Here is a 21,313-nt window from a genome sequence, read left to right on the forward strand (position 1 = left end):
TTTAAGCACTCTGGTAGCACTTCACATCAGATGCCACAAAAATCCTCATTCAAGCCAAGTGAACGCCAAGTTACCAGGCAACAGAAAACAGTCCCTCCTACACAGCATCTCTGTGCACGGCCCTTACCTCCACAAGTGCACAGCTGATGATTTCATCCTGATTGCAGAGTCCTGCCCCCGTGCTGCAGAAACCAGGGTTACTGCAGTTTATTGACCGACAGTAACCGGCTGAGCTGTTAGCGCAGATCAGGGCCACGGCCATCGCTGCAGCTAGATCTCGCTTTCCACTAAGTATGGATTACAAAGATTTGTTGGACAGCTCACAGGCCCCGGATTCAGTTGCAGTCAGTCAGGGATGAGAGAACAAGTGAAAGGTGCCTGTCTTTGACTTTTTTGGACCCAGAAAAGAGAAATGCAATAACTCATCCTATATGTGGTAATATTTTTCCACATATTAAGTTAGGTTCATTACTTTCAATGTAGGTTCTGTGATTATACAACAGTATAGTGACGGACCTGTGAATTGAAATTCATAAACAGACTCTAGATGCAGGAATCTATAGATATTAACCCGAAAAACACCAATGCTGTCGCTGAAAAAGTGATATATTGAATTGGAACTGACTGAAATGTATGTCATTTCCAGATGAGTAAACTTCCATCCACACACTTTTGTATTCAGTTCACTTTCATTTGTCAATATCAGTGTTGAAATAATATATTTTCTTTTATATTTTTTTAAATAACATACTTTTTTTCCTCCAACATGTTAAACTAAACATAAATAGAAACTGTGCACAAATATGCAGAAAACCGCCATATTTAATTTCACTCTCTATAGAGGATGTGCTCAATTTTTTTCACTAGGAAACAACTGTATTGCATTTGCTCAGTATGTGCCCAGTTTTTGACCCCTTGAACTGCAAGCGCCTTCTAACTTACATACTGAACAATTTATAGTTAAGATATAATCTGACGATTAATAACTGAACAATAAATGTGCAGTTTAAGGAGCTAAATTGTTTTTGTTAGTTAATATGCTTCTATCATCATGTCTCATTGTAAAAGTCTGTCTCCAGCTAATAGGACATGCTTGTTGTTGAGGGTAAGGGGTCCTATTTCTCTGGCCTGCGTGTAGCTAAAGGCTTTATTCACTGTGACCTCTATAGTGTGTAAGCCTACTCCAGCCACACAATGCAACAGGATCAAACCGGTCCTCTGACCTATGTGCATCCACTGCAGCATCATGCTAATTGCTACTACTCCTGGCCATTTTCTGACAACGTTCACTACTCTGTGGAAGGCCGCTGGTTTCCAGCCCAAAACCACATCTCTGCAGCTGCATGCCTCTGCAGCATGTCATTACCCTTTATGAAGGGAACGTTGGAAAAAAAATAAATAAATAGAAAAAAACGATAGCCATGTATGAGAGGTGCGGAACAGTCAGCTTGTTTTGTGTGGTGAGCCAGCCAATCACAGAAAAGCACTCATGAATGTTTCATGGTGTGCTCATGAATAATATGACTAACACAAATACATATGCTTTAGGACATGAACCACAGCTGGACTTCAGGAACAAAAGACATTCAAACATGGAGCACGTAGGTCTGAATCTGCAGGCCAACCAAAATCACTGATAGTGCCTGATGTATGTGTTCGTGCCTTATCTTCCAAACATCTGGCAGTAGCATGCAGCAACGCAATGTCTAAATCCAGACTATGCATTATAACAAAACAAATTCATACCAGCAATGGACTAACATACCATGATAAAAGCATTACACTCCAGTCGCATCAAAACACCCATGCTTCATCTTCTGAAAGCACCAAATGTTCATTATATTGTGCAAACATTTAATCTGTTTACTGTGTTCGTTAAACCCTTTGTCAACCAAACTGAATGACAATGGAGCTTGTTTACAGGATCACTATTGCTTAATCTAGTCTAGTTTTTAACATTATTATTTATTCTTTCTTAAAGAAGGACCAAATTACCAAATAGAAAAAGAAGATCTTTCTAAATATCTTAGCGCTTAAAGTAACTCGAAACCAAAATCATTTCTTAGTTCCCTGGTCATATTAAATGCAATTTATCATATATAATTTGGCAGACAAAATTCTTGTTTTCCTGTAATTTTCCATCAAAATGTAATGGCGTTTGCCCACCTCTAAAACGTTTTTTGAGTTTGCATTACATCACTGTGCACTAGTGGGTTTGGAAAAAAAACGCAATAGTATCATCCCAACACCTCAACCTCTCATCAAGTGAAAATGCTTATCTATCTGAACGGCCTTGGAAAGAAAAATGAAAGACTTATATAAGAATATAAGAATATAGCAATACTGGCCACAGTGTAACATAAACAAGACCACAATGTATGGGCCAAGATCAAGGCAGCTATTCTTGGCTGTCTGTCGAGACTGATCCTTCTGATGAGAAGCTTCTCCTCTAACATGACCTCTGTCCTCACAGAGGGACTTGAAGCGAGACACAAAGGGACCTCTAGGTTAAAAAAAAAAAAAGCAAGTTTCTCTCTCTCAGCATAGTCAGCCAGCAAGGCACTGAAGAGGAGACCCAAATAAATAAATAAATAAATGCTATGCAGACAACACAGGAAAGAGAGAATAGAAACTATGAGGAAGAAAGAAAAAAAGAATAAATTAATGGATGCAAAAGGAAACATCCAGATGGCTTGTCTAATGAGGCCAAAGCTGCCCAGCTGTGAAACAAGCCGCCTGACAAATCTAGAAACTGAAGAGAGACAAGGCTTGAATCAAACACAGACAAAGCAGCCAGCTGGGGGGGGTTACTTCAGCAGGGGGGGTGTGCCTCCATAGCTATACATTTTGATTATTATTATTAATGTGAAATATTTGGGAAAATTGTTTACATTTTGTACCAGAACTTCACAAATAAGCACTTTAAGGACAACCAAAAAGAACATCATTTAATGCATGCTGTAAAATCTTTTTCAGAGTATTTATTTTATAGTTACATATAACAAATAACTCCAGCATATCAAGCCTCCATGAGTAGTAACTTTCTGAGTGACATAAGCAGAGACTCACTGGAGTAAGTGGTTAAAAGCGAAAAACATCTATGGTCCCCTTTTGATCAGTGCAACAAAAATCTGTCAGTAGCTGAACAATGAAATGTCCTAAAATAAACAATAAATGAACAAATAAACATTAGTATATAAAACAAAATTCGGCACACACCACCCACACCTATAATTCCCATCAGGGACATTTGCCAAAACATCTGTGATCTGATTGGAGAGCCAGTAAAAAGGTGTGCTACAGCATTTTTCAACATAGTTGTTACAGAAGTACCTGCTAAGAGAGACATGCTGATAATTACCACTGAAGGTGCAGAGATAAGGTCTCTTTAGCAAAGACCTTAAAAGACCATTGAGAATTTGACTTTATCAGTGAATTAGGCCGATCAGAGTCATGTTCAGTGGTACCTTTCTTTCTCCACCATGGTCCCTCAGGAACAGAGTAGGAGAGGTCTCTGAATTCGATATTGACCGCTGGTCTGCGGGGCAAGTAGGAGAAGCGCTGGGCCTCAGTCAGGTTGTTCTCCACTTTTTTCAGGTGTCCATGTAAAAGAGGCGTCTGCGGGCTGCCAGTGTGATTGGCCACTACATCGTCAATGGACACACACACTGTTCTTGGGTCCAGCATGAGATCAGGGGGCCCGTTGGTATTCTGAGACACGAAAAGAAGAGAAGCTATGTAATGTACTGCAACGAAAAAATGTTTGGTACAAAATGGGCTCCTAAATTTTTTTTTAAAAAGGACAGGAACAAAAGAGATTTTCACATAAAAGAGGAATTATTATACCCTTAAAATAAAGATGCCAAAGGGTTCTTTGGATCAATGCCAAAAAAGAACCACTTTTGGTTAACTTAAAAAGCTTTCAATGGGACGTTAAAGAAACCTCAACTGAAACTACTTAATGGAAAATTCTTTAGAGCAGTGGTTATCATCAGAGCCTGCAAAATGTCCACATGTGTCCTCTGAGTGTTGTGAGTCTGGGGGGTCACTGCTTCAGAGAACCAAAAATGACTCTAAAGAACTATTTTTGGCACCTTAATTAGATGGGAAGTACCTCATGGACCTGGCTTGTAACTCACTCACCCATTCAATTCCTTAAGTTTAACAAGAATGTCCACAAGGGGAGCTACTGGCTACCAGCACTTCTGTGTGCATCCAGACAGACCAGCAGGATGTCCAATGTTTGCAGCATGTATGTTTGAATTTGCAAACCAATCTTTCCTTCATTATTGTAAGTATATTGATCTAATCGATCCCTACTTAAGTTTGCAAATGCAGGGAACATTCAGTGCTCCTGCTGCACTACCAAAGACTGTTTATTATGTTGAGCTTATTATCTAGGTTGTGTTAGCTAAAATAACCATTGTGGACACGTGAGAAGTGCGTGCTTTCTATGACTTTCTAGTGTCATTTTTTGTAACACTGACGTAATAGTGACATGTTAGTGTGTTGCGGCAGTACATGCGGAACAGAAGCCCAAATTTTTCCCTGACCATGATGTTGTCTTTTCTTCAACAGTACAGCAGAGAGTGTTAAAAACATACTTTTTATTATTAGAGAAATATATTTCTGTGTTCAACTTCAATACATTACATTTATTGATTTATTTATTTTTAAAAAACCCCAACTCACACAAATCAGCTGCATTATGGTGATGTCCACTGGCAAAAAAACAAACCAATAAAAACCAAAAATGGGGTAGAACACACTGGTGCTTCCCATCAATGACATTTTGTGTCCTTGTTCTTCAGAGTGTACTCCATATCTTTATGATGAGCATTCATGACACGAAACCCCTTCTTTATTCCGATACCAATATTTAAACCCTGAGTATCAGTCGATACAGACACAGGCCGATACTGAAATTTTGAATATCTTTTTCTGTCCGATATCTGATTCAGCAGTTTCTTGATACTGATAACCATCAATACTTATACGTCATCTCTAATTAACATATTTGCAAATGGATGACAGCAAAACAGACAGAAATCACATGCAGTTTCAAAAACATAGCAACCGGCTGTAAGTTAAGCTTATACAAACTATACTATTGGACTGAATACTGAGATCCTTCTTTCTGTCAGTAGTGTATAAAACAAACAGCAGAAACATTACAATTCTGTACGTGTCACATTTCTTCAGAACACTTTCACACGTTCTACTTCTTGTGATTTCCAGCAAACATTAAAAACACAAACTACTCCTCATGTTGGAATATACTACAACAGTGCAGAACACACTCAGGGGAACGTGCACTGCTAAAGAGACAGTCTAATCCCTCTCCCTGTGGCCACAGAAGGCAGATGGGGTTACTATCGGACAAAGTTTATTCTGAGTCTGAAGAAAGCAGTCATGCAGTAGCCTCAAGACAGTCGCGTTTCACAAGTGCATGAATAGCATCCACTGCTGTATCCCAGGATGATAACAAGCTGATAATGTTGTTCTGTCAGAGTTATTCTGTGGAAAGTGGAGGTGGGCGATATGGCAAAATGTCATATCATAATTCTTTAGGAAGTTTTTATGATAGACAATATGTCACAATATTATTGCTGACAATTTTCTGATAAGTTAGAGCAGCCAGAGTAAGCCCACATTTTAAAATACTATCAAAAACTATAAATTCAATCATTTATAATCAACATATTATACAGTGTGCTGTACTAAATCTAAATGAACATGAATATTTATGCTCTCTTTGTAATCAAACACGCAGTTGGGAAGTGATTTCTAAGTACATATACATGCTCAGAAAAGCATATTGTGATATAATGTGATGTCATTTATCGTGATAAATATTGTCATATTGCCAGTTAAGCACATATACTGCCTACAGTGGATATACAATGAAAATAAACAAATTAATAGAACAGAACAGTATAAGTAAATTATGTAATAACACACTACAGGGCCTCATTTTTCTCTCATTGCCCCTTAATGACAGAGACAAATGAAACTATTCACAAACTTCTGAGGAGCATTGCTCCCGTGTATAAGAAGGTACTTAAATGTACAAACCCAAAGACCTCATCCAAACAAGGACTGTCCCTTGTCACATCAACGTGTGTACCACACGGTCTGATCTAATAAACACCCAAAAAACACAGAAGTAAACAAACTTACCATTATGATAGAGTTGGTCACAGAGGTGTTGTTGACTGAGAAGGCTGCCATAAGACATGCCATTCCTTCTGAGTGTGAGGCAGTGGAGTGGACCGTGCGTGGCTGGCCGCTTCCAAGCAATCTTGTGCATCTGTTTGATCCCTGCAGTCTCGGAGCTGCGCTGCTCTCTAACCTGCCTAAGACAGATCCACTCTGTTTACCAGCGAGCCGCTCCGGCTGATCGGGTGACGTCACTGTCTGCCCCCTACTGGCGTGTTGATGAACATGCTGACTGTCAGACAGGTGCCTGTGAAAATTTCATTCTGTTGCCAGAGAGAAAGTTTGTTGACATGTGAAATATAACGGCTTTACGTTTGCTTTGATTCGCGGTAATGAGCTGCGTTTGAGGCGTAAACTCGAGACTATAGCGTACATGTCGTTCTGAGTTTGGCAGTGAAAAAAAAAATAATTCGTTAATCCACAGACATTTACGTGTTTTACTGGTACTGTAGAGAAGCAAAGCCGCTTAAACATTGCCAGTAATAATAAGTTTCTTCAGGATTTGGAACCACTGCAACAGGGCTGGAATGCGGGACAAGCACACCAGCGTCCTCTAGTGGATTTTCTTGGCAATGAAGCTTTTATAAACTACAGTAACTCCTCACCTCCACAGACAGACACACAAACAAGCGACAAACTCTCTCTCTCTCTCTCTCTCTCTCTCTCTCTCTCTCTCTCTCTCTCTCACACACACACACACACACACACACACACACACGCTGACACGTGCATCACGTTAGTCCCTCTTTCCAGCTAAAGGGGAATTCCACAGAATTTTCGAAATTTTTGCGTATGTAAATTATTATGATGTAAACAAACTTGTTCAGAGTGGTTTCACGTCAAATTCACAGCTGTGGTCACATTCAAAACACATTCAAAAGATTCATGTCTGTGAAGCTTCCTAACAGAAAGTTATTATATAAAATGGTTATGAAATACGCTGCCATTGTTTGATGAGAGTTTGAGAAAAGTTTTGAGAGAAGCTTTTGGTCTAAAGTGTATTTTTTAATATAAAAATGGCTTATTGAAAATATGTCAACATTAAATACATGAATTGTGTTTTAAGTTACATAAAATGGACAAAAATTGATGAAAGTATATTCCAATGAATGAAAACTGTTTATTATGATCCAAAGACAATTCTATTCCAATAAAACCCAAATAAACTGCACTGAAAAGTTTCAATTGTGTTACATACAGCAGGGGGTCAATAATGACTAGGCCCACTCCCTCCTACCCCTCCCCTACGTAGATTGACTCCATCTGACAGAATGGCAATGTGTGGCATGAGTGAATTAAGTTCATACAACTATGTATTTTCTGAATCACCACAAGTGTAAAGAAATCAGATTTTCTATACAGTGCACTTCACACCAAAACACTCTGAATGACTTCAACAATTGAATTAGGCATACATTTTGAAAAACTGGTGAATTAAAGAATAGTTAAAGAATAATTAAATGATTTTATGTCTTCCAAGAAATCATTTAATTGCTTTATTACACAAATTTGCTCCCTGATGCCTGAGACTTTGTTTTATGATAATTCTGAAAAAAAAAGGGTTTTGCTCTAAAACATATTTTTTTTATTCAGGTCTACATTCAGATAAACGCAGGGCTTTGTAAGTAAAAACAGACCCCAAACTCTTTCAGATTTACCACTATTTTATCATTAACAATTTATAAAGTTCAGATGACTCACTGGTTGTTCATTGGATAGTAAACTCAAAAAAGTGGCTATTTGTGTGGCAGACATTGTGACCCGTGGTTCCTATCAGACCCACTACAATGAAATATAAGTCAGTAAATCTCTCTACAGCGCACCATTTCACATCTAACCACTCTGAATGACTTCTCAAGGACGGGAATTATGCAGAAAATTTCTGGAATTCCCCTTTAACAGTTCATTTGTTGATTTCTTTCTTCCACACACAGTATTATGAACATGTTAGCCATAGATGTACACTCTCACTGTCACTGGGGTGGTACCCCTTAAAGGTACCTTTAGTCAGGACTTGTTACATAATTATGCCATATTCCACTACAATTATATCTTTTCAAGTTGTATTGATTTCACATACCTTGTCTTGTCTCCAAGCTTTTTGTTTTATTGTTCTGTTTTAAAACATAAGGTCATGAAAAAGTACACATATGTACCTTTCCCCTGAGAAAAACCTGTTTAAGGTACACAGTGAGACCTCAAGTCTATTGTTATACCTGTGAGGGTATATTTGCGTTGTTTCTACTCTGATGAACCAAAAATATACCTACACTGTACCTTTTCTCTGACAGTGCAGGACCAAAACGTTCTTAGTTCAGTTTAGGTGAGCATGGTTTACCTCACCCCCCCTTTCCAGCTCGGATGCTTTCAAAAGCGTGTGTGTGAGTGTGCGAGGGGGTGGGGCTGGTCACAAGGGCTTGCATGTGCCTCTGTTGCTGCAGCGAGTTCTGAATCTTTTTTGCTGACAAAGCCCCTCGTCCTCCACAGCAGCACCACTACATGTTTATCCAGGAGTTCAAACTCGCCAACACACTTGCTAAGAGAGGTGAAATCATACTTCACATGATGATGAGGTGTCTATGGAGGGCAGGGGGAGGGAGGCCAACATTCATTTAGAATCATTATCTCAAACAAATGCCTTCAGTCAGGTTTACAGTGTGAAATCCTGACAGCGGAGGTAGACGTTAGTGCCAAACCATATAGATTCTAACGCTGATATTAAAACACTGATGGTCAGCATGAAACAGGATGTAATCTTTCAGTATTGTTGTCCTTGCTACACGGTTACCTCTGCTTTCTCACCTGAAATGTACTTTCTAAACCCTTGGGCCAACATGCTCTCAACCTGTATTATACGTAAGAATGCAGCAAGTGATACGTAATAAAATGTCTGGGTGAAGCCAAAAGTTGTTGTAAGTGTTACATATAGCAGGGGGTCAACATTGACTAGGCCCAATCCCTCCTACCCCTCCCCTCTGTGGGTGTTGTAATAGTGTATAAATGGAGGCTGTTAGTGGGCAGCTACCAAGCCTGAGATGATACAAGGTACAGTTTGGCTAACAGCATGAGGGCACTGGGATTGCTCCTTTTCACTCTGCTGCTGCTGCTGACAGCTGGCCAAGGTATGATATAACCTATTTGTAGTAAATTAACAGATCATAGGTCAGTCTAGAGTAGTTACCGCTCTTTAACAAAGAATTACTCTTAACTTCTACTATTTTCTAAGCATTTGGAACAGGAAAATTCCAGTTTGTTAACATTTTGTTGGTTATATTTCTTCAGCAGAAGATATAGACATCCAAGGTTGGACATGTGGATATCGGGGGCTCTGCAGAAAGCACTGCTTTGCCCAAGAATACATGGTGGGCTACCATGGCTGCCCTCGCAGATACAGGTACTATACAATAAATACAACTTTTAAAGATTAGATTTACATTATGCACATTACACACACACACACACACACATAGTCTAAACCGCTTATCCCCCTGGGTCGCGGTGGGGTGCTGGAGCCTATCCCAGCCATCATTGGGCGGAAGGCAGGACACACCCTGGACAGGCCGCCAGTCCCACATTAGATTAACTCTACAAAAAGAGAAATGCACCAAAATATCCACACTGTACTAACCCTGTTAGCTAATTTTGAAAGTCACTTAACATTTAACCCCTTAAACTACACGGCTATTATGCAATTCTTAACCTAACTATTCTAAATTATTCAACTATTAAAATTAATATGTATGTTATGTAATTATGTGAGTTGGAAGTTGAAATTGAGCAGTTTGAGGGCTTTTTAAGCTATAATTGACTAAAACATGATCTAAACAGCTGTACTTCTTATTTCCAGGTGCTGTGCTTTGCGATTTTAACCCTGAATTTGGTTCCCGCAAGAGCATTCACTTAATCTCCTCATATACAGAATGCTGTGCTGATTTACAAAACTGTTTTTAACTGTATTTTATTCATGTTGTAATGAAAACATGCCTTTCTCTCACTACTTATATATGTACTATGAACTGTACTTTGCAAAAATTGCCAAATATATTGTTTGGTGGATTTAAATTAGTGTTTAAAAAGGTGTGCCAGTTTTGTTTAGGGGAGAAAACATTTGCAATAATACAAATGTACTGTAATTGGATTAGCACAGTCAAAACAGCTCAGCTCATGCCCTGCATTGTGCACGTGCAGGACAGTAACAAAGCTGACTGACCCACATAAGCTTTCACTGCAGAGCCACTGACCCATTAGACCAAACTCAAGTTCAGCATCTACTAACACAACAGTGATACAACTGAATGCTGAGGAAATGCTGTAATAAAAGATGTTAGAATGAAATGAAACTGATGTTGGACTGAGTACATTTTGACAGTAACTGGACTGATTGTTAAACCCAAGAAAACAGACACTACCAGTTAAATGTTTTAGAACGCCCCCATTTTTCCAGTTTTTATTGACATTTAAGCAGTGCAAGTCCAGTGAATAACCTGAAATGGTACAAAGATAAGCAGTAAACTGCCAAATATTAAAAGACTGAACAAAAAAAAGAACTGAAAAACAATGTAAATTTCTTATAAAAAGGGTTATAAAAAAGGCTTTTTCAGAGAACAAGTTATTGGTTGACAACATACAGCTGTTCTTCAGCAATGGAAGTGAATTAAGCTTTGAAAGTTGAAGCAAACAGTTACTACAAGGGTCCTAACTTTTGTTGAACATATACAAACCCTGTGTGTATTAAAGCAGTGTTAGGACAGACTGAGCTAATAGACCCTCTAGGGCAGCATTTGGACAATACTGCACTACAGAATGTAGTATATTGCCATTGTAATGAGCAGGAAAAGGCAATTAACAAAAGAAAACAGATAGACCATTATAACCCTTAAAGGTGTAGGTCTTTAGCAAAATTGCAAAGAAAGTCAGTCGGAGGAAACTCTGATGGGAAGAGGTCTGGCAGGCCTAAAGCCCCAGCAGCATCAGAAGGCAAGTTTCTGAGTCAGCATCTTGGCTCACATGACAACACCTTGACACTGGTCGAAGAAAGCAAGTCTCAGTTTCAACTGTGCACGAAAGACTAAGAAAGCCATTGCTGAGATGGCAGAAAAAGAGGCTTTCCAGGGCCACACAGGCTCACACTGGCACACACTGCTAGTGAACTATTTAAGACTGGAAGAACCCTTACAAAAAAGATGGTTATTTAAGTGTGCTGTACACTTCTTTTAGACTGAAAATAAGTAAGCATGCTTTCAGCATACCTTAATGGACTTAATGGACAGATTTACTAAACAAAATTACAAAGTATACTTGGCTTATACTGATGAGTATACAGAAAAGTTTAAGTATATTCAGCTTGTACTCAATCTTTTATTTAAGATGTACTTAAGAAAAGTATAACTAAGTATTGTTGCATAATACATTGTTACACTACATTAGCTTGTAGTTTGGATGGAATAGCTGTAAACAGTACTCAGAAGGAACCGAACCTGATCTTTTATGTACACAGTGTTATTAGCCCTCACAAAAACAGATGGCTGACTTTGTCCACTGGTTGTGTTCATATTAGTTAACTTTAAGTCTATTTAAAGTACAGTTAAAGGTACATTTAAAGTATAAAAATATTACCTAAATAGAGCCCTGGTAGAATACTGTAAAGTACAAGAACAGGACATAAGTGGTAAACTATAAGTATTATGTTAAGTCCATTAAAAACAATTAGAAGCATACTTGAAGTATAAAAACTAGTTTACTGAGAGTCTACTTAAATGTGTACTGTCATAAACTAGAAAGTATGATGTAAGTATTGTGAGGGTGGAGAGACAGAGCTGCCATGACTATGCCCCCCACACACAAGTGCGAGCCACTCTTCTCCCTGATCGGGGACAGCTGAGACCAATCAGGGAAGGAGCAGGGACACTTTAAGAGACTGGCTTGCTCAGCATGGAGGGGAGAGCGAGTCTGATCTAAAGACAAAGAGAAGGAGCTCGAAAGAAGTGAGATAAGTTTAGTCCGGTTTGTGTTTTTGTTCACTACTGTACTAATAAAGAGCTTCATGTTGCTTCATGTGTGCTGGTTTGAATGTGTGCGTCTCTGCACCTCCATGGGCTCAAAGCCCAAGTGGCTCGGTCCCACACCATCCTGCTGCCACAGTATGTAACTAGCAAACTAATAGTATACAGTATATACTAACAGTAAGTTCACTTTTAGCATAGTTCACAGTAGAGTTGCAGTACAAAATAAAACTTATTAAAATAGTTGTGTACTCAAATTTTACTTTTACTCTTACACCTAAAGAATACAAAGTAAGATCTAGAAAGCTCTCTGAGGCCTTCAGAAAGAAGGTTGTAGATGCATTTGAGTCAGAGAGATTTAAAAAGATCTCAAAAAAAGTAGAAATCAGCTATTCCACTGTCCAGAAAATAATTTTCAAGTGGAGAACATTTAAAACAACTGCCAAAGACCTGACTTGTGGAGTCAATGCCAGCTAGAGTGCACGCTGTCATCAAAGCAAAAGAGGGACATAAAAAAAAAGATGCTCTGAAATTCATGTAAATATGTCGAAGACACTACTTTTCTCACTTCTACTGTTGGTTTTGCAAAGCAACAAAAGCTTTAATCACAAACATCAGATGAAAGAACACCAAAAACACATTTACAAATGCCTTTGCAACTTTATTTTATCACCTTTTTTTTTTTTTAAGAAGAAAAAGAACAGGCACATACAATGATGATAGCTAAAGCTGAAAAACTACTGACAAAACCTGCAAGTACTCTGTAGTATCCAGATGTCCATACAAAACACTTTACCTAGGTGTACAAGTTTAACCATTACAAAATAAATAAAATATGGTGTTTGTGATTACGCTGTTTAAACACTAACCCCAAAAGCATGCGCTCCTGGGCATCGATCTTCACACCTTTTTATGCTTTGAAGTACAGTTTCAGACATAAGGTTGGTTTTAACAGAAAGAACGGGTTTGCTCTGGACTAGATCCTTTAGGGATCACTTATTAAAGCAATTTAGTCCTGCACTAGACTAAACCTGAGACTATGCTATAATGTAAAGACCTACAGGGACTGCACAGCCTGCACAGTACGGATGGATAATTTATATCACTGTTTGCCCTTTATAGCCAATAGAAATAAACACAGTACAATTCATAACAAAAAATATCTATCTGCAATTGTCAGAGCGAGTAATCCTATTCAGTAAGGCCCAGGAGTCTCTTAGATGTAAAAACTTCAAAGGGAGGAAAACTTGTTTCAGACATTCACTCCAATCTTTAAAAAGGCGTTGTGTCATATGTAGAAAATTTGAAGGGGAAAAAGGAATTCAGCTGCAGATCACTATCTACCCCTGTGTAAAGCAAGCTATAGACTCCATGGATGTAGACTGGGTAATACAGTTCTATGAAAATAGAAAAACTGTCTATGCACATTACAGATTATCAAAGGAAAGCAACTGCTATCCTGGTTCAACGTTTGTTTATGCACCATATTCAATGTTCTATCGAATATGCTGCCCCTCCCTACACATGAAGATCACGCCATTCTATCATATAAGGAGCCTCTGTAAAATCGTCTTACTGCACCTTAACAAAGAATGTCAGACACATTTACTCAAACTGAATGTTTTATAAAAGTGATGCTTACTGAAAATAAAATTGGACCAATGAATATACAAGCAACAAAATATACCATGAAGATCTTTATGCAATTTCAAAGCTGAAGAATAACCTCTCAAACACACAGGCCTGAACAACCTCCCACCCCAACTACAGCCTTTATTAGTGTGTTGAGGTCACAACACTGCTTGTACGCTCACACTTCACCTCAGCTTTACTTAGTTTTCTTTTCTCTTGTCAATGTGTCGTGAAGCTGCGAAACACACTTTTCATAGTGGTCCATCATCAATGTTCCATTTTCATCAAAGAACACCCCAACAGACTTTGTGAACTCAGTCTCCCTTGACTGCTTGGTTTTTCCATCTGTAAAGGAGGCCTTCAGTGTGTACTGGTCATCAAACCTACAGGAGACATTTCAATCCATTAGTGGATATTTGGCTTAAAAAAGTAAAAAGGTAGAGTGAAGGGGAACAAGTATACAGACACTTCTGTTTCTGTTATTTAATATACTTACATTTATTTTAACTTTATTTTTTTCTTTATTTAAAACTAAACTACATGTACAGACCTATACAAACTTTTGTATTGAACTGGGGTTAAAATATCTTGCACAACCCCATTTCCAAAAAAGATGGGACACTGGGCAAAATGTAAATAAAAACAAAATGCAATGATGTGCCTATCATTTAAATCCCATATTTCATTGAAAATGCTTCAAAGACAACATATCAAATATTGAAACTGAGAAATTGTATTGTTTTTTGAATAATATTTGCCCATTTTCAATTTGATGCCAACAACACGTTACAAAAAAGTTGGGGCGGGGCAACAAAAGGCTGGTAAAGTTGTGTAATGCTGAAAAAACACCTGGTTGTTAATTGGCAAGAGGTCAGTAACATGACTGGGTATAAAAAAGAGCATCCCAGAGAGGCGGAGTCTTTCAGAAGTGAAGATGAGGAGGAGTTCACCACTTTGTGAAAGACTGTACCAGAAAATAGTGCAACAATTCAAGAACAATGTTTCACAACGCAAAATAGCAAAGAACTTTTGCTTTTCATCATCTACGGTACATAATATCGTTAAAAGATTCAGAGGATCTGGAGAAATCTCTGTATGCAAGGGACAAGGCTAAAAAAGTATTTGCTGGCCATGAATGGCACTGCATTAAAAACAGACTGATTCTGTAGTTGAAATCACTGCATGGGGTCAGGAGCACTTCCGAAAAACACTGTCTGTGAAAACAGTTCAGTGCTGCATTCACAAATGCAAGTTGAAAGTCTAAAATGCAAAGAAAAAAACATTTATAAGCAGGATCCAGAAAAGCCGCCACCTTTTTGGGCCCAAGCTCATTTAAAATGGACTGAGGGGAAGTGGAAAAGTGTCCTGTGGTCTGACGAATGAACACTTGAAATTCTTTTTGGATATCATGGAGACTGTGTCCTTTGGGCTAAAGACCACTCAGCTTGCGTATTTTTCAAAGAAGGCCCTATTTCTGCAAGACTGTTAAACCACGTTCTGCATGTATTACAACAGCATTGCTCTGTATTAAAAGAGTCCGGGCACTAAACTGACCTGCCTGCAGTTCAGATGTGTCACCCACTGAAAACATTTGGCACATTATGAAACGAAAAATATAACACAGGAGACCCCAAACTGTTGATCAGCTGAAATCCTATGTCAAGTAAGAAAGGGGAAACCTACAAAACTACAGCAGTGTCTCTACAGTTCCCAAATGCCTACAGAGTTTTGTTAATAGAAGAGGTGATGAAACACAGTAGTAAACATGCCCCCGTCCCAAGTTTTTTGTAATGTGTTGTTGGCATCAAATTCAAAATGGGCATACATTTTTCAAAAAACAAAATTTCTCAGTTTCAACATTTGATTTGTTGTCTTTGTACTATTTTCAATGAAATAGAGGGTTTAAATGATTTGCACATCATTGCATTTGGTAAATTTGTACAACCCCGTTTCCAAAAAAGTTTGGGACGCTGTGCCAAATCTAAATAAAAACAGAATGCAATGACATGCAAATCATTTAAAGCCTTAATATCTAAGTACAAGTATCTAAATACTTATTTCTCTTTTTCTATATGTAAAATAAATAAAGAAATACCTTTTAAGACTGGACGAAAGCTGCCAGATGTGGTCAGGGTCCATGCCAGCTGGGTCTTTTTGAACGGCCACGAGAAAGATGTTCTTCTCTTTGTAGGAAGTATACAAGGTTAGGATGCCCATCATTATAAAATATGTATTACGTAATTAAGGAAACAACAAAAAATAGGACAACAAAAAAATGAACATTTTTACAAATATTCCACTGGTGCAGTACTCAATGAATTACACCGAGTTGGAATGAATTTCAGATTTTGATTGGGAATGCCAGATACCATATTTACCAGATATATGGTTTGATGTAAGATTAAGGTATGCCAGAGCAATTTAACGCTCCTCTAATTGGCAACAATAAGCATATTATGATTGAAGGCGCTGAATGAATGCATGAATGAATGAATGTAACCTGACACATGCAAATTTCACCATCACAAGGTAGTGATGCTAAGGTCTGGTCTAAAGTCAGTCTTCAAACATGCTGTTCTGAACGATGACAAGCATTTGTCACAGTGATAATTATACTGAACACTACTGCACTCATAGATGACAAGTGCAGAGCAGAAGACAAGTTTTGCACTGAAATACATCTTCTAGAGGAAAACTGGTTTAGCTTTCACAAAAACAGTAAATAAGGAACACATATTGTGAAGGATATGAAATCACACAACATGCCAGGACAGGTTTGGACTCTGGGAAAGGGTGTAGATAGTCCCAAATCAAAGCTACAATGGCAAAAAGGCAAGAGATGGTGCAAATGAAGAGACGTCCATCGACAAGGTTGAAGTTCTCAGCGTATCCATACTTCTCAATGAGTACCTGGCATCACAAAAGAAAAGGTTGTGAAACAGTGGAATGTCCCCCAAATGACTGTTAGTCAACAACAACAACACAACAACAACAACAACAACAACAACAACATTTTGCTTACCTTCTTTGCTGCATCATCAAGAGAATTTTTCACAGCTGCACCATCCCATTTGTCAATTTTCACAGGTTTTTCATCAATCCTCCACTGAAAACATGGAGAAATTCACACATTAAGGTGAGCTTGAGTTTTCAAAATACAGCTACTTTTCAAAATTCAGCATTGGTTTTTAATGAGCCACGACTGTTAAAGCAGCCTCCACACCCCACACTCACAAGCATACACATGCAATGAAACCGAAAAGTGTTAACAGGAAGTGCTTTTACAGTGGAACACAGCTGTGCAGCAAGTCTTAATGTTAATGCTGAACATCTGATATTTAAACATACATGTAAAGACATTGATCTTTGGATGTGGAATAGTAAGAGGTACATGTTGCTCACAGGTTAACTCTAAAAAGATCAACAAAAGACATTTATCATTCACTTTTTACCGTGAGAGGAGTGCTAAAAGCTCTGACGTTGTTTGAACTTAAAAAATCAAGTTACAATTACTAACATTTGTAATGTGTATCTTTGTGAAAAGGACAAACTCAAAAAGAAAAGACAGTAAAGTTACAAGAGAATATGGGGTTGGAGTTATTTTTCCCTCTATGCTGTTTTCACATAAACAGCTTTTTCACATTATACAGCCTTTAGATTATATGCAAGTTTGAACACCCTTTTAAGATGTTCAGGTATTCAAACCATGAGTGTGTCTGTGTCTCTGATTAGTAGTCAGTTTATTTGGATGTAACAACTTAAGTTACTGCCAGCTCAGCTGTTTTTTTCTTCTTATTGAAACTTTTCTCCTACATGTGAACATATCATTATAATAAAGTATAACTGTTTATTTCTTGTGAATGTTTATGCATTTTACAAGGTATTAGTTCCTTCAACTTAAAAACTTACAAACACTATAGCATGAGTAATAGCTACTCGTGTGCATGTATTTAACTCACCACACAACTTCAAAGTTTTTAAAACTTAATTCATTGAGTAAACTAAACTTAACAGAACTTACGTGCCTTTTTGTGCACAGAGCCTTAAGCAACAGGCTATAAATGAATGTCACCAATGTGCACAAAGACTCAATGATGCTATTTTCACCCCAAATTGCAAAGTAAATCTTTTACCGTCAGGCTACAGCTAAAGTTAAAACCGAGCATTTTATGAGAAAAGAACCCTGTTGAACTGAAGGTTCACTTGTTTAAAGCTCAGTGTTATATTCAGAAATGAGAATCTTAAATACTCTGCCTTTAGGTGTATAAACATATGGTAGGACATATGGTCATCACTCCAATCGTGCTCACAGTAGCGTTTTATACATTATAAAGATGTAGTAATCTAGTCATCCTAGCATTTCCCAGATAGCCATATACACAACGTAAACATCAGCGTATATTTTCAATAAAATTATCAGACCTCCTCTGGATCATCTGGCAACATGGATAATAAGATCAGCCAGCAAACCGTTAACTGCCACACAGACACGTAACCTAGTGCTACTCTCCCCGCGCAGGTACTGACACGTTAGCTACACGAACTGAGCACTTAAGAGCGCTTTAAAGGGGAATTCATTTTCGCGTTTTTTTTCCAAGTTTTCCAAATGATTAAACTGTTAAGATGCAAAAAAGTAATACAGAGTGGTTTAATGTGAAATGTGTCTTTTCAGAGACAGAATTGTTCACAGCAGCTGTGACAGCAGCCAGACGTACATTTACGGTTTTGCCCTAAACGTATTTTTCTGTCTACTAAGGTCTGAGAAGTACTGAGTTCTAACTATAGTAAAAGAGTCAAACAAAAAATATATTGCGAGTCTGAAGTGCCTGAGGCGCCACAATGCAACTGCTGCACCACTTAATGTGGAAAACCCGAATAAGCGGCTGGCGGATAGGAAGCCGAGCTTCAGCCCCGTAATTATGTTTGGGATGTGCCACTATTTATCCATGAACAGCGTTATATAGAGAATCTCAAAAGACAAGTGTAGGTCGCACTAGTTGTTCTCGATTAAAGTAAATTAAATTGCTTTATCTGCGTTGCAGACATCGCGGGCCCTGTTTCCTGCCAGCACCACTGCAAAGAAAAAAAAACTTAGCTAGCGCACCATTTCACACCAGACCACTCTGAATGACTTTGTTTACATCTCAGGGTTTGAACTACGCAGATTTCTTTTTAGAAAATCGGCTGAATCTCTCTTTAAACATGCATCCATCCTATCCAAATACGTCTATTTTACTTCATCATACAGCCACACAATCTACGGGTTTATAAGAGCTACACGGTTCCTCCGGCTGTCAGCGAGCCGAGCGTTAGTTCACCTTACTCCGCTCTCACGACCCAGCGAGGCAGGTCATAACGTTTGAATCAGAAAGGAACAGATCTCAAGACTCGTGTGAACATCGCGCCGCTGCAAAAGCCGTAAAACTGAGCAATATAATTAATAAATCTTACTTTTTCCAGCAAACCATTCTTTGCATTCTTCGCAGCCATCGTTCCTTCCTGGTCATTTGCTGTGACCTGGCTCACTCTGATTGGGCGCTCATACAGAGCGCAGCCGAGCGGAGGACCCGAGTCTGCCCCGCCTGCTGCCTGAACTGAACTCTCACTGCGGACTTGTCTTAAATAGAGCAGAATTTCTCTACTTTTTACACGTTTACGTGAAGACGAACCGTGTGCAACATATTTACCAGACATGGATAAATTACGATAAAATAAGAAAATGTACTCGTCTTCTATCATTCATATATAATTTGTAGTTATAATAGTAATTATTAATTTTAAAGTTGTAGCCTCAGTACAGTGTGTTTTGCTTTTTGATGTAGCATTATTTTTGACTTGACATCTCAGTGTTGCGAGGGGGTTTATAAAAATTAAAATGGCTTTTTTTGTTTTCATATATGTGACGTGTTGAACACAATACATCTGGCACGACCTCAGCATCGAACCGCAACTTTTCCCGCCTTTTCGCTCCGCTTGCTGCCAGAGGCAGCCTTAAAGGGACACTCCGGTGTTCTAACAATTTGTCCTACCCATCAAGTGGCCCTACTGAGCTTGCGCATAACATTACTATAGTATAGTAACTTAATGTTTCAAACGTTTTATTGTGTTTTTAATGCTATTCAGTACAGTAAATATTTACTTACTCCCTGATTTAGGCGATCAAAATATCCTAATTATTATTTTAATACTAGTAACGTTGTCTGATAAGGAGATTTAGGCTATCACATTATCCTACCTGTACATGTCACTGCTGGTAGCATTTTCTGATAGGGTGATATAGGCTATCAAAATATCCTAACTACAGTTTTATGTAAAGCACTACCTAACAATATGCGGTACAGTAGGACATTTCGACAAGGTAGCACAATTCATCAGAACATGATCAAAAACATGCTGGCTCAGATCCTACAGCAATGCCACGGAAGCCTCTACACTGTAAAAATTGCTTTGTCCATCCAATCTAAAAAAAATTGTAATAGTAAAAAGCAATTTAACAGGTTTTACTCAACTCAAAGAAATAATTTGAATGAAAAAATGCACAGAAACAGTTTAATTCAGATCAAGGAAGCACAACTTTGGTCCTGGAGGGCTGGTGTCCAGTTAAGGTGATTTACCTGTCCAAACACACCTTGTCACACTCATCTGTTAATTGCCAGGTTTTTGGGTGTGCTTGCACAGAGAAACCTCAAAGCTGTGCTGGACATCCTCCCTCCAGGACTAGAGCTGTGCACCTTTATGGTGTACAATTAGTAATGGAAAACAAACTCACTGACCAGTAAGAAAATGGTGTTTTCTTAGATATTTATCTTTTATTCACTTCGCTTAAATGAATAAAATGGTCAGAGAGAGTCCTCTTGGTGTACGTTGAGACCTTTTCCTTCAGTTTGAACAAAACTGACAGGGGGTTACAAGAAAATATCAACATGTGAAAATATATTGTAAAAAGAGATTTAAACTTCAGCCGAGCTGGATTACTAATTAAGAATCTTGAACTACAGTTAGTCATAAACCAGCCATATTATTTTGATTATCAAATTCTTATATCAACACCAATAATGTAAGTTTTATGAGATATTGAGTTCTTCAGTGAAACAACGCTTACATGGTTTTCTTGAGCACATTAAGAAAAGAAAAAATCTGCAAAACAACAAAAAACCCTTGTATTGTTATGCTACATTTCTTTCCTGCTTGTCATTCAGAACTGCTTTATAGTTTTTGCTAAACCGAGAGTTCACAATCCTGTCACCTAAAAGACCAAACGATTAAAATATTGTTTACAAAAATAAACAATGGGTGCATTTGGTCCTATTATTCGCATGATTTTCAAAGCACACACAACATTCTCTGAATGCAGTCTAACATACATGCCAAACATATCAAATACTTCTAACAGTCAAAGACCGGGCCAAGCCAAGACAAGCCAGGCTAATCCTTCACTTTCCGTGCATACATCTGCATCA

At 38.2% G+C, this 21,313-nt stretch overlaps 2 protein-coding genes across 3 annotated transcripts in view; both read right to left on the bottom strand.

Moving 5' to 3' along the window:
• abcg1 (ATP-binding cassette, sub-family G (WHITE), member 1) overlaps positions 1–6,319 on the bottom strand; it is a 28,456-nt gene extending 22,137 nt beyond the window's left edge. For both annotated transcript variants that reach the window (XM_036563021.1, XM_036563019.1), the window contains exons 1-2: positions 6,181–6,319; positions 3,468–3,711 (exon numbers count right to left, since the gene is read on the bottom strand). In XM_036563021.1, coding sequence (XP_036418914.1) covers positions 3,468–3,711; positions 6,181–6,243 — 307 coding nt within the window. In that variant the 5' untranslated portion in view covers positions 6,244–6,319. The remainder of the gene's footprint in view (positions 1–3,467; positions 3,712–6,180) is intronic.
• Positions 6,320–13,006: 6,687 nt separating this feature from the next.
• spcs2 (signal peptidase complex subunit 2) lies at positions 13,007–19,408 on the bottom strand. Its single transcript, XM_036563033.1, has 5 exons — positions 19,305–19,408; positions 16,876–16,959; positions 16,603–16,763; positions 15,949–16,083; positions 13,007–14,236 (listed from the first exon to the last, which is right to left on the bottom strand). The coding sequence occupies exons 1-5, from the start codon at positions 19,341–19,343 to the stop codon at positions 14,050–14,052; spliced, it is 606 nt and encodes a 201-aa protein (XP_036418926.1). The 5' UTR covers positions 19,344–19,408; the 3' UTR covers positions 13,007–14,049.
• Between the last annotated feature and the right edge of the window lie 1,905 nt (positions 19,409–21,313).

Source organism: Colossoma macropomum, unplaced genomic scaffold (genome assembly GCF_904425465.1).
Source record: "Colossoma macropomum unplaced genomic scaffold, Colossoma_macropomum, whole genome shotgun sequence".
In the NCBI taxonomy this organism is placed as follows: Eukaryota; Metazoa; Chordata; class Actinopteri; order Characiformes; family Serrasalmidae; genus Colossoma; species Colossoma macropomum.

Excerpts from the sequence above, each read along its gene's own strand:
- spcs2 (XM_036563033.1), bottom strand. The coding sequence starts at position 19,343 with ATGGCTGCGAAGAATGCAAAGAATGGTTTGCTGGAAAAA. Across the intron at positions 16,084-16,602 it reads CTGGCATGTTGTGTGATTTC|ATATTTTATAATGATGGGCA; the intron begins ATATCCTTCACA and ends ATTACGTAATAC. Across the intron at positions 14,237-15,948 it reads CTTTCGTCCAGTCTTAAAAG|GTTTGATGACCAGTACACAC; the intron begins GTATTTCTTTAT and ends TGTCTCCTGTAG.